Source organism: Cervus canadensis, chromosome 18 (genome assembly GCF_019320065.1).
Source record: "Cervus canadensis isolate Bull #8, Minnesota chromosome 18, ASM1932006v1, whole genome shotgun sequence".
Taxonomy (NCBI): Eukaryota; Metazoa; Chordata; class Mammalia; order Artiodactyla; family Cervidae; genus Cervus; species Cervus canadensis.
In genome coordinates this window covers 24749667-24761439 of record NC_057403.1, presented here as the reverse complement: position 1 = coordinate 24761439, position 11773 = coordinate 24749667, and the positions used below count along the sequence as shown (strand labels likewise).

The 11773-nt window shown below is 46.7% G+C and overlaps 1 protein-coding gene across 20 annotated transcripts in view; it reads left to right on the top strand.

The window, feature by feature from the left end:
- The window catches only part of CATSPERG (cation channel sperm associated auxiliary subunit gamma), a 31768-nt gene that overhangs the window by 4210 nt on the left and 15785 nt on the right, over positions 1-11773 (top strand). For 13 of the 20 annotated variants that reach the window (XR_006263435.1, XM_043436830.1, XM_043436831.1 and 10 more), the window contains 4 exons: positions 3768-3912; positions 4258-4387; positions 4567-4639; positions 5664-5819. The exons of 2 other annotated variants lie outside the window; for them this stretch is intronic. Coding sequence is in view for 17 of the 18 variants with exons in the window: in XM_043436830.1 (XP_043292765.1) it covers positions 3768-3912; positions 4258-4387; positions 4567-4639; positions 5664-5819 (504 nt within the window). In the remaining variant the exon portion in view is untranslated. The remainder of the gene's footprint in view (positions 1-3767; positions 3913-4257; positions 4388-4566; positions 4640-5663; positions 5820-11773) is intronic. 5 more of the 20 variants (XM_043436832.1, XM_043436846.1, XM_043436843.1 and 2 more) reach the window with 3 other exon arrangements.

Below are 11773 nucleotides of genomic sequence, written 5' to 3'. Positions count from 1 at the left end.
TGGTTATTATGAATGATGCTGCTATGAACATGTGTATACATGTTTGTGTAAGCATCTGTTTTCAGTTCTCTTCAGTATATACCTAGAAAAGGAATTTCTGGGTCACATGATAACTCTGTTTCACTTTTGAGGACCTGCTGGGCTGTTTTCCAAAGCAAATCCATGTCTTTTTTCATTCTCATAAACAGTGTATGAGGGGTCCAGTTTTTCTATATTGTCATTTGTTGTCAATTTTCTATATTGTCCATTTCTTTGATTCTTGCCCTCTAGTATGTGTGAAATGGCATCTCAGTGTGGTTTTGATTTGCATTTGCCTCGTAACTAATGATGTTGAACATCTTTTCATATGCCCATTAGCCATTTATCTATCTTCTTTGGAGAAATGTCTGTTCAGATCCTTTGCCCATTTAAAAACTGGGTTATTTGTCTTTTTATTGTCACATTATAAAATTTCTTTTTATATACTGGAAAGTAGTTCCTTCTCAGATGTATAATTTGTAAATATTTTTCACATTCCATGTCTTTTCACTTTCTTAATGATGTCCTTTAAAGCACTAAAGCTTTACATTTATTGAGATATAATTCACATATCATACAATGGCACCATAGTTTTAATTTTTGATAAAGCCCAATTATCATTTTTTTTCATTTGTTGCTGGTGCTTTTGGTGTTGTCTAAGGCTTTACCTAACCACAAATCATGAAAATTTACTCCCATGTTTTCTTCTAAGAGTTTGTTTGTTTGTTTTAGCTCTTATGTGGGCCTTTGATTCATTTTGAGTTAGTTTTTGTATATGGTGTGAGGTAGGGGTCTAATTTTTGCCTGGGAACATCCAGTTATGCCAGGACTGAAAAGATTATTCTTTCCTCATTGAATTGTCTTCACATCCTTGTCAAAAATCAATTGATTATAAGTATAAGGGTATATTTCTGGATATAATTCTATTCCATTGTTCTATATGTCTGTTCATATGCCAGTACGACACTGTTTTGATCACTGTAGCTTTGTATTAATTTTCAAATTGGGAAGTTTGAGTCCTCCAAGTTTGTTCTTTAAGATTGTTTTGACTGAAATAAGCAGAATGTTGTGGTTGAGAATTGAAGTTCTGAAGGCTACAGACCTGGGTTTGATTCTACCATGGACTCATATTTATCTGGAGGAAGTATAGCATGATAGTGAATCCTTTGAGCTCTGGAGCCAGGCTGCCTGGCTTCCAACCCCAGTCCTGCTCATAACAGCTGAGTGATCTCAGGCAAGTCACTTAACTTCTCTGTACCAAAGTCTCCTCATCCTTAACAAGGCTACAATAATGATCATACCCACTTCATAAAATGATTAAATATGTATGAAGCACTGAGCACAGTGGCTGGTTCATAGAAAGTGAATGCTAGCAACAAGTTTCTAGAGAGTGACCTGGGCCGAGAGTTGACTCCATCAACTTTCTCTCCTTATCTGTGAAAGCCTGATAGTCATTCCTTTATCTGTTCATGCAACACATACTCTGAGTCAGACCCTCTTTTTTTTTTTTTTCCACAATGGGTTGGGGAGGCAGTACAGTGATAAACAGTGTGGCCTGATGTTTCTTCTGGATTCAGCCCACCAGGGAAGCAGACAATCGACAAGTAAATACAGAAAACAACTTATTGGTGTAATCAGTGCAAAGATGAAAATAAAATGAGGTGAAGGTGTTAGCTGGAGTGTTTGGGGAAGGTCTCTGAAGAGCTTGAGAAGAGGCCTGAATGATGAAAAGGGAGAGAACTGGGGAAAACACTGGAGCCGAGGGAACAGCAGGTGCAGCTGTCCTGAAATAGGACCGAGGCCGGAGTATATGAGGAACCGCCCAGAGGCCCGTGTGTGGCTGGAGCAGGCTCAGCAAGGGGGACAGTGGGAGGGGAGAGTGAGACCTGGCTTTCTCTCTAGTGAGATGAAGCCATGAGGTTTTGAACAGAGGAGGGATGTGATGGGATTCAAGTGTTAACAGGCTGAATGGGGGGCAGAGCAGGAGCAAGGAGACAGGGAGGAGGCTGATGCTTGGTCCAGGCAAGAGTTAAGGGTGGACAGCATCAGGGTAGTTGTGGCCACTATAGCCCTGATAGGGAAGAGCTCCCCAACCCACCAGCACCTGCTCCCCTGTGATTGGAAGCCAGAGGCAGGGCTGGGACAGGTGTAGGGGGCAGGATTGAAAGGGCCCTGGCCGAGGCATTCCTCAGGATGAAGGCCTGTGCCAAAGGAATCAGACTCATTAAATCTCCCACCCGTGTCTCATAGCTCCCCCCACACCCCTGCCCACAGCGACTTGAGCACAGCTGTCTCTTGGGGATGCCTCCAAGCCTTTGCTAATGCTCTTCTAGAGACTTCCCTGGTGGTCCAGTGGTTAAGACTCCATACTCCCAGTGCCAGGAGCATGGGTTTGATCACTTATCAGGGATCTGCATACCACATGATCCAGCCAAAAAAAAAATGAAATATTAATGCTGTTCTATACCCAAGAATGGGCTTTCCCTGGTAGCTCAGCTGATAAAGAATCCGCCTGCAATGCAGAAGACCCAAGTTTGATTCCTGGGTCGGGAAGATCCTCTGGAGGAGGGATAGGCTATCCACTCCAGTATGCATGGGCTTCCCTGGTGGCTCAGATGGTAAAGAATCCTTCTGCAGTGTGGGAGACCTGGGTTCCATTCCTGGGTTGGGAAGATCCCCTGGAGGAGGGCATGGCAACCCACTCCAGTATTCTTGTCTGGAGAATCCCTATGGACAGAGGACACTGGCAGGCTACAGTTCATGGGGTAGCAGAGTTGGACACAACTGAATGACTAAGCACAGCACAGCACATACCCTAGAATACATGTCTTCCTCCTTCCATCTCCACTGTAAGTCAGGGGTCCCCAAACTCTGGGATCTAATGCCTGATGTTCCGAGGTGGAGCTGATGTAATAATAATAGAAATAAAGTGCACAATAAATGTAATGCACTTGAATCATACTGAAACCTTCCCCTCACCCCCCAGTCCTGCTCAGTGGAAAAATTGTCCCCATTAAACTGGTCCCTGGTGCCAAAAAAGGTTGGGGACTGCTGCTCTAAGCCCTGCCCTCCCTTCTTAGCCCAGCCAGGATCCTGGCACTTCTGGGAGGTTGTCCCTGGCCACCCAGTCACCCTCGTCCCTAGTTCCTTTCTGTATAACTGCCCCTGCCTGCCTGCTTGCTAAGTCACCTCAGTCATGATTGACTCTTTGTGACCCTATGGACTGTAGCCCCTCCAGGCTCCTCTGTCCGTGGGATTCTCCAGGCAAGAATACTGGAGCAGGTTGCCATGCCTTCTCCAGGGGCTAACTGCCCCATCATACCCCAGATCCCAGTTCCTAAACCAGAAGCCCCAGGAGTGAGAATGGAATCCCTGAAGTGAGGGAAGAGGCTGCTAGTAGTTGTGGGTGCCAGGTGCTCCCACCTTTATATTTTTGTTTGTCCTATGCTTTCTTGCCCTATGCATTCCCTATGTCTAATTTCTGTCTGAGGACCTTGCTCTGGACTCACCTCCTCCGGGAAGACCTCCTGACTCCCTCCCAGCCAGAAGCACCTCCGCCCCCTTTCCTAGACTGGTTCCGTCCCCCTCCCGTGCCCCAAACCTAGACCATGTTCTCTGACCTTCCCACGGTGGAGATTCTGTTCTCCTGACCCAGCCTAGGAAGAAGGCAGGCTAGTAAAGGTGGGGTCAAGGTAGGGGGACCCACAGGCTCTCTTAAGGACACCCCTGTGGGGCCATCTCGCCCTCAGTCCTCCGAGGCCTTGGTCCGCAAGGGCCATCTGACAGGGCTGAAGCCGGTGGTGCTGGTCACCTTCCAGTCCCCAGTCAACTTCCATCGCTGGAAGATAGAGCAGCTGCAGATCCAGATGGAGGCAGCTCCCTTCCGCAGCCCAGGTGGGCCTGGAGGGTCACAGCCTGCCTGGTGGGTGGGGGCGTGGCCGTGTGGGGCATGGCCGTGTGGGGCGTGGCCAGGGAAGCTCAACCGGGTTCCTGGTCTCAAGGGGCCTATGACCTGGTGGGGGTGTGGGGGTGGTTGCGGGCCTCACAGGGATCTTTGACCTGGGAGGGTGGTAGCCAAGGATGCCTCAGCAGGTTCCGGGGCCCAGATGGGGCCACACAGAGGCCCCAGGGGGATCCATGGCTGAGAATGGAGTTGCGGGGGGATCCCAGTGGTTTGTGGCCGGCGTGGGGGGAGGCTACTGGAAGGCCCCAGCAGCTTCAGTACCCACCGCCTGCCAGCAGAGAGATGTGACGCAGAGGAGGTGTGTCTCATGAGCTGGTACACGCCCATGCCCATCAAGAACGGCAGCGTGGTCATGCGCGTGGACGTTAGCAGCAATGGCCTGGGGCCCTTCATTCCCAATAAAAGGTGCCCTTTCCCAATCCCCGGCTGGGTGAGGCGCGGAGACTCTGGGAGGGGCTTCCTAATTTCCAGATTCCGACAGAAGAGAAGAGGGGTCCTCAGGGCAGGAAAGGGGCAGGGAAGTGGCTGTGAGCTCTGGCAGCAGCCAGAGCCCACACCGGTGCTTGCCCCACACCCACCTCCAGGTTTCGTGTGAACATTAACGGCTTCCTGGAGAGACAGCGAGACCACGAACTCCAATTCACTGTGGGAAATGAGGTGAGGGGGCCCTGGTGATGGGAAGGGCCCCTGGTGCCGTAATCTGCTAAGTACACTTTAAGTCTTGACAGTGACCTGTGCGAGAAGGTCCTCTAGCATACCCATTTTAAAGAGGAGCAAACTGACGCCCCAAAACGATGGAGCCATTTGCCCACAGACTTGAAACTGTGTCTTCCTGACTCCTGCACCCATATTCTTAATCATAGTGCATTCATTCATTCAGTAGGCACTTCCTGAGCACAGATTGTTGGAACATAGCAGCGAACCCACAGACCCAAATCCGTGCCCTCTCTTTGAGCTGACAGTCTAGTGGGAGAGACAGACACCAGACCAGCACACATGAGATCAAGTCAATTCCACAGCAGGTTAAAATGTGGTCAGTGCACTGGAGAGAATTCAGAGTGAGGGGAATTAGATCTCTGTAAGAGGGGGTGGCGGGGGCTTCCCGGGTGCTTAAGGCTCAAGAATCCATCTGCCAGTGCAGAAGACGCAGGAGACATGGGTTTGATTCCTGGGTTAGGAAGATTCGCTGGAGTAAGAAATGGCAAAAAAAAAAAAAAGAAATGGCAACCCACTCTGGTATTCTTGCCTGGGAAATCCCATGGACAGAGGAGCCTGGTGGGCTACAGTTCATGGGGTCACAAAGAGTCAGACACAACTGAGCACACACACAGGAGGGGGTGGCAGTGTTTAAATGGATGCTCAAGAAAGGTGTAATTGAGAAGATCGACATTTGAGTACAGTCTTGGTGGAGGAGAGGCAGGAATTACGTGGTTACTAGAAGAGCATTTCGAGCAGAGGGAGCAGTCGGTATAAAGGCTCTGAGAAGCAGTGAGAAAGCCCACATGGCCAGGAGAAAGTGAGCAAGGGGGAGAGTGGTGGAGGATGAGGTCAGAGAGGTGATGGAGGCAAATTGCACATGGCCTTGTGAGTCAGGGTAAGGTCTTTAGGTTTTACCTTAAATGAGACAGAACCGTGGGAAGAGAGGGGGTTGTCGAGCAGCCCTCTGGCCCCTGCCCCGCAGCTCTTCCATCTGATACCCCGGTACTTTGTGAATGTCCCGTCGAGGCCGCTGTGGTACACTGTGGACCAGACACCTGTACTCATCCTGGGTGGCATCCCTGAGGAGAAGACCGTCCTACTGACTGACACAAACTTCAAGGACTTCTTTCTCGTGGAGGTGAGTCACTGCAGGGCAGAAGGTGGGCTGGGTTCCAGCTCCTAAAGTGGAAAGGGGCCCAGGGCCATGGAAGGGGTTCCCAAAGTCACACCAATGCCCAGGAGAGGCAGATAACATCAACAAAAGATAGACCTTGCAGCCAGGCAGCCTGGGTTCAAATCCTCCTTCTGCCGTCTCCTAGCTGTGTGATGTTGGGCAAGTTGCTTCACCTACCCTGGCCTCGGATTCCCCATTTGTAAAATGGGAACGACATTTATATTTACCTTATAGAATCATTCTGAGAATGACACAAATGCATAGTAGTCAGACCCAGAATGAGTAATATGGGAGTTGAAGCTATTATTATTTATAGGTCCACCATTTGTAGTTCTGAAATCCCAAATCTTTGAAATGGCATTTTCACAATTCAAGGCTAAAATGCATTTGTTGAGAAACTCTGACTTGAGCTAACAAAGACTTCTTTTTTTTTAATCTTTATGCATTCCATTTAATAATATTCTGATGCTGCCCTGCAGAAATGTTAAGGAATTTGATTATGGGGTGCTGCCCCAGACGCCACTGGGTGTTTGGGTGGTATATATGCCATGGTGCATACTCAGTCATTCAGTCATATCCAATTCTTTTGTAGCCTGCCAGGCTCCTCTGTCCATGGGATTTTCCAGGCAAGAATAGTAGAATGGGTTGCCATTTCCTAATCCAGGGGATCTTCCCGATCCAGGGGGCTCTAGCATCTCCTGCATTATAGGTGGATTCTGTACTCCTGAGCCACTGAGGAAGCCTCATATATGTGTTATCTTACCTTCTAAACACTGGAAAATTCTGAATTTCAATGTGCACCTGGCCCCTAGGGTTTCAAATTTGGCGTTGTGAGCCTATATTACTTCCAAAACATGGAAACAGTGTCTGAAGCGAGGTCCTTTCAGTGTGAAACACAGACACGTTTGGGTTAATCTCAGTTGTAGGCAGAACTCCAAACCAGTTTGGTTTCAGCAGAGAAATAAGATTGAATAGGTGCACCCAACTGCAAAGCCTGGACCCAGAGCAGCCTGCAGGCCTGGCTTGATTCAGAGTTCGAATGAGGACTCCCAACTTTTGGCTTCACTTCTTCTGGATTAACTCCATCCTCAAAATGATTCATATCATCCCAGCTCATAGGCAGAGAAAGGGAGCACCTCTTTCCCAAATAGATTTAAAAAAAAATTCCTGAAACTTATTTGCTTGATTCTGATGGGCTCAGCTTGGGTCATGTGTCCCAAAAGAATGGAGCGTGCCAGCTAGCTTAGCATGAGTCATGAGATCTGTCCTAATGAGGAGGGTAGCCAAGACAAGAGACAGTGAGAGGATGACTCCCCCGGAGTGAAATCAGGGTAGCTTTGCCACAAGAGGGGAGGACAAGATGCTGGTTGTTAATTGTGTCTAAGATAACAATGTGCACCACAGCAACCCCGAAAGACTGCTTGAACCTCCTCCCATCAAAGTTGAAAGTGCCATCATGATTTTTTTTTTAAATATTTGTTTACTTACGTATTTTTGGCTGCATCAGGTCTTAGTTGCAGCATGTGGGATCTTCATTGCATCACATGGCATCTTTTGTACTGTGGTCCATGGGATTAGTTGCTCCGAGGCATATAGGATCTTAGTTCCTCCATTAGGGATAGAACCCGAGTCCCTTGCGTTGAATGGCAGATTTTTAACCACTGGACCACCAGCGAAGTCCTCCCACACATGGATTTCTGACAACCCCAGGTGGATTAATGTTCTCTCAGTTCCCTCTGGCTCTGAATTCCTGCTTCTGTTGAACTCTTTCTGTTTATAGAACATCTCTGGTCTATAGAGCTGTCCTGTCAGCTCTCTCTCTGGTTCTGACCCAGGTCTTTGCAGACCTTGGTCAGTTTTCATGCTTCTGACCCAAACACACCCACAGGAGAGATGTAGCCAATGAATTCTGCTGAAGAGATTTGGAGGACAAAGGAGGGGGGTTACGTCACGTGAATTAAAAGTGCAATTTGAACTTCAGGCATCCTTTTTTTTTTTAATTTATCAAGATGAAAATCATAAAATTCACTATTTTAAAGTGAACAGTGTAGGGCCATTGAATATATTGGTATTGTGTAATCACCAACTCTATTTCCAAAGAATTTCCATCACTCCAAAATCAAAGTCTATTTATTCTCATTTTTTAACCAGGACTTTTCCCACATTGCAGTCTCTGCTCTATTTTCCTTCCTTCTTCCTGTTTCACACCTCAGCACTCCTATCGACTGCCCCTAGGATCTCATAACAACCCCTGCCCCCTCACCCCCTGCATACACACACACACACACACACACACACACACACTATGCAGCTATCTTCAGCCCTGTGTTGGTCAGGTTTAGTTGCTGTAACAGGAATTCCCCAGCAGCCTAGTGATTAGGATTCCAGGCTTTCACAGCTGTGGCCCAGGTTCAATCCCTGGTCAGAGAATATCCCAGAAGCTGAATGGTGCATCCAAAAAAAAAAGATTCTGTAACAAAGAGACCCTGAGAGAGAACAGCTTAAATGGATGCTATTGCTCATTTGCCAAACAGTCCAGATGTGAGAAAGCCCAATCTCTTTTACTTTCCTGCTTCACCATCCTCTAGGCCCCAGGTGTTGATCTTACCCGTGTGACTTGAGCTGCATCATGCCCATGTCCATACTGCAGCCAGCTTGGAAGGAGAAAGAGCATAAGTGAAGGGCGAGCTATTTTCTCTTACGCAAGTTTCACTTGCAGTCACATTCCATTGCTGAGGAATTAGTCAATTGGCAACATCCACTGCAAGGGAGGCTGGGAAGTCTAATTTCCACCTGGCTGGCACATACCCTGCTAAAACTCCATTACCAAAGAAAATGGGAGAAATGGAGTTGAGCCCAACTTGCCACCTGCCAAAAGTGGAAGAGGGAATTTGTTAGTTCATGTAACCAAAAAAATTTAGGACTTCAGGTCCAGTTTGATCCAGGATTTCAAACAGTGTCACCAAATCTGAGTCTCTCTTTCTCTCTCCAGTTCTCAGACCTGGTTCCTCTGTATTGACTTTCAATTCAGTCCAGTTCAGTTCTGTCACTCAGTCATGTCCAACTCTTTGCAACTGCAGCACTCCAGGCTTCCATGTCCATCACCAACTCCCAGAGCTTGTCCAAATGATTGACTTTATGCTCAAACATCTCTGGACTGCAAAGGTTGCATCTTCTCAGGCCCACATCCAGTGGGAATTATCTTTCCCATTATCTTCTAATCCTCAAATCCCAAGATTCCTTCCACTTGGTGTGGCTCACCATTCGCCCACCTTGACTCAGTCATTGTGATCAGAGAACCCCAACAGGCTGCTTGTTGGGGGAAATGAGTCAGAACTCTCAAACACTGCCCAAATAAGAAATCCAGCTGACTCACAGCTTTTCTTTTTCTCAGGCATGTGGAGGAAGATGGGAGGTGTGATGATCTTCTAGTTTAACGAAGAAAATTTCCAAGTGTTTCTTCCAGAAAACAGAGGCAGCACTTTAAATATTAACAGGGCAATACATTGTGATATCCAGTCAAAATGACAGATTGAGAGGGTGCAGGTTAGTTTGCCCAGGCATAGCAACAAAGTCTGTAGTCTGCAGAAATCTCTTATGTACTGAATAGGTAGGGAAGTGAGAATGTTCATGTTCTTCTTAACTTGGTGAAATTTCCCTTAGCAGCAGAGCCTAGAGTTTTATTTTGATTTATACTTTTTAAAAGTAAAAAATAATTTTTTCTTGTCTTCATTGCACAGCATGTGGGATCTTAGTTCCCCAACCAGGAATCAAACCCATGCCCTGGACATTGAAAGCTCAGAGTCTTAACCACTGGACCACTGGGAAATCTCTGATTTATACTTTTTGTTGGAAAAGTTAGTAGAAAATTACACTTTCTAGTGGAAAATTACAGTCAAACACAAAAGTAGAGAGAATTGTATAATGAACCCAGTTTCAGTAATTAACATTTTGCTTTTTTTTTTGTCCTACTTTTTTTTTTCCTAGAATGTTTGAAAGAAAATTCTAGCCATTATACCATTTCACTTGTAAATTCTGAGAATACTTGAGGAAATATCTCTAACACATTAGGACTTTGAAGAAATAAAATCACAATGCCATTATGATGCCCAGCAAAATTAACAGTAAGCCCCTAATATTGGGTTGGCCAAAAAAAATCATTTGAATTTTTTGTAAGGTGTTACAGAAAAATCCAAATGATTTTTTTGGGCCAATCCAATATCATCTGACCTGGTCATAGTTAAATTTCCCCCATTATCTAAAAATGTGTTTTACAGTTGGTTTGCTTGAATCAAGATGTGCACGTTGCATTTGGTTGTGAACTCTTAATTCTCTTCTCACCTGTAAGTCTGCTCTCCCTTGACCCACAACCATCAATCACCTTTTTTTTTTTTTTCCCAGGTAATTTGAGAAGCCAGGCTTTTTGTCCTATAGAATTCGACAGTTTACTGCTTTTTTTTTTTTTTTGCTGCACTGGGTCTTCATTGCTGCACGTGGGCTTTCTCTAGTTGTGGTGAATAGGAGCTGCTCTTCACTGCAGTGCATGGGCTTCTCATTGCAGTGGCTTCTGTTATTGCAGAGCACAGGCTTGAGGCACATGAGGTTTAGTAGTTGCAGCTCAAGGACTTAGTTGCTCCATAGCATGTGGGATCTTCCTGGACCAGGGATCTAACCCATGTCTCCTGCATTGGCAGGTGGATTCTTTACCCCTGAGCGACCAGGGAAGTCCTGGCTGTTTTATTCTTCATAGAATCAATTAATTTATTCCTCTGACCTTATGTATTGAATATTAGTCTCAGGGTGCCATAATAAAATACCTCTGACTGGGTGGCTTAGGCACAGAAATTTATATTCTTGTAGTTCTGGAGTCTGGAAATCCAAGATCAAGGTGTCATCAGGGTTGGTTTCTAGTGAGGCCTCTTTCCGTGGCTTGCAGATAGCTGCCTTCTCACTATTGCCGTCATGTGGCCTTTTCTCCGTGTGCATGAGTGGAGAGAGAGAGAGATCTCTGGTGTCTTTTCCTCTTCTGATAAGGACACCAGTCCAATAGGATTAGGGCCCCACCCTTATAACCTCACTTATAACCTTGCTTATAACCTTAATTATCTCCTTTAAGGCCCCAACAGACTCATGTTGGGGGATAGAGCTTCAACATGTAAATTCTATCTGCAACACCCTATATTGCCTATAAACTGGTAGTAAGTTCTAGAAGCTTGGTTAAAGTTATACTCAATCTTTTAGGCAAGAGCCCTTCATTGGATGCTTTCCCACTGTTAATGATATTGCCAGTGTTAGTGATTAGTCGGTGAGTTCAGATGTCCAGTTGTTCAAATAGAATAGGATAGGGACTTCCCTGGTGGTCTAGTGGTTAAGAATCCAACTGCCAGTGCAGGGGACATGGGTTTGATCCCTGGTCTGGGAAGATCCCACATGTCGTGGGGCAACCAAACCCATGAGCCGCAACTACTGAAGCCCGTGCTCTAGAGCCCGTGCTCTGCAACAAGAGAAGCCACTGCAGTGAGAAGCCCTCACACCACAACTAGAGAAAGCCCACGGGCAGCAACAAAGACCCAGCGCAGTCAAAAATAAATAAATATAAAAAGTACAGAATAGGATTATTAAAATGTGCCTTAGGCCAAGCATGGAATCTTGTGGATCCACATGAGGACAATCCTGACTATGGCCTGGGGAACCGGGTATGCTGAGCCCCGATGAGTACATGGAGCACTGCCCAACTCCAGGGAGCACAGCAAGCCCCCACTGGCTCTGGCCTGGGTCGCCTCCTTCCAGGGGAAGTTTGTTGGGGGAAGTTTGGCCACCAAGATGCTGCTGCAGGGTGAGCAGGAAGGGGGCCCTGGGGGCAGCCACATGTGTCCATCCCAAGCAGTGGTCAGAGCAGGTGCCTCCCTCCAAGGCGG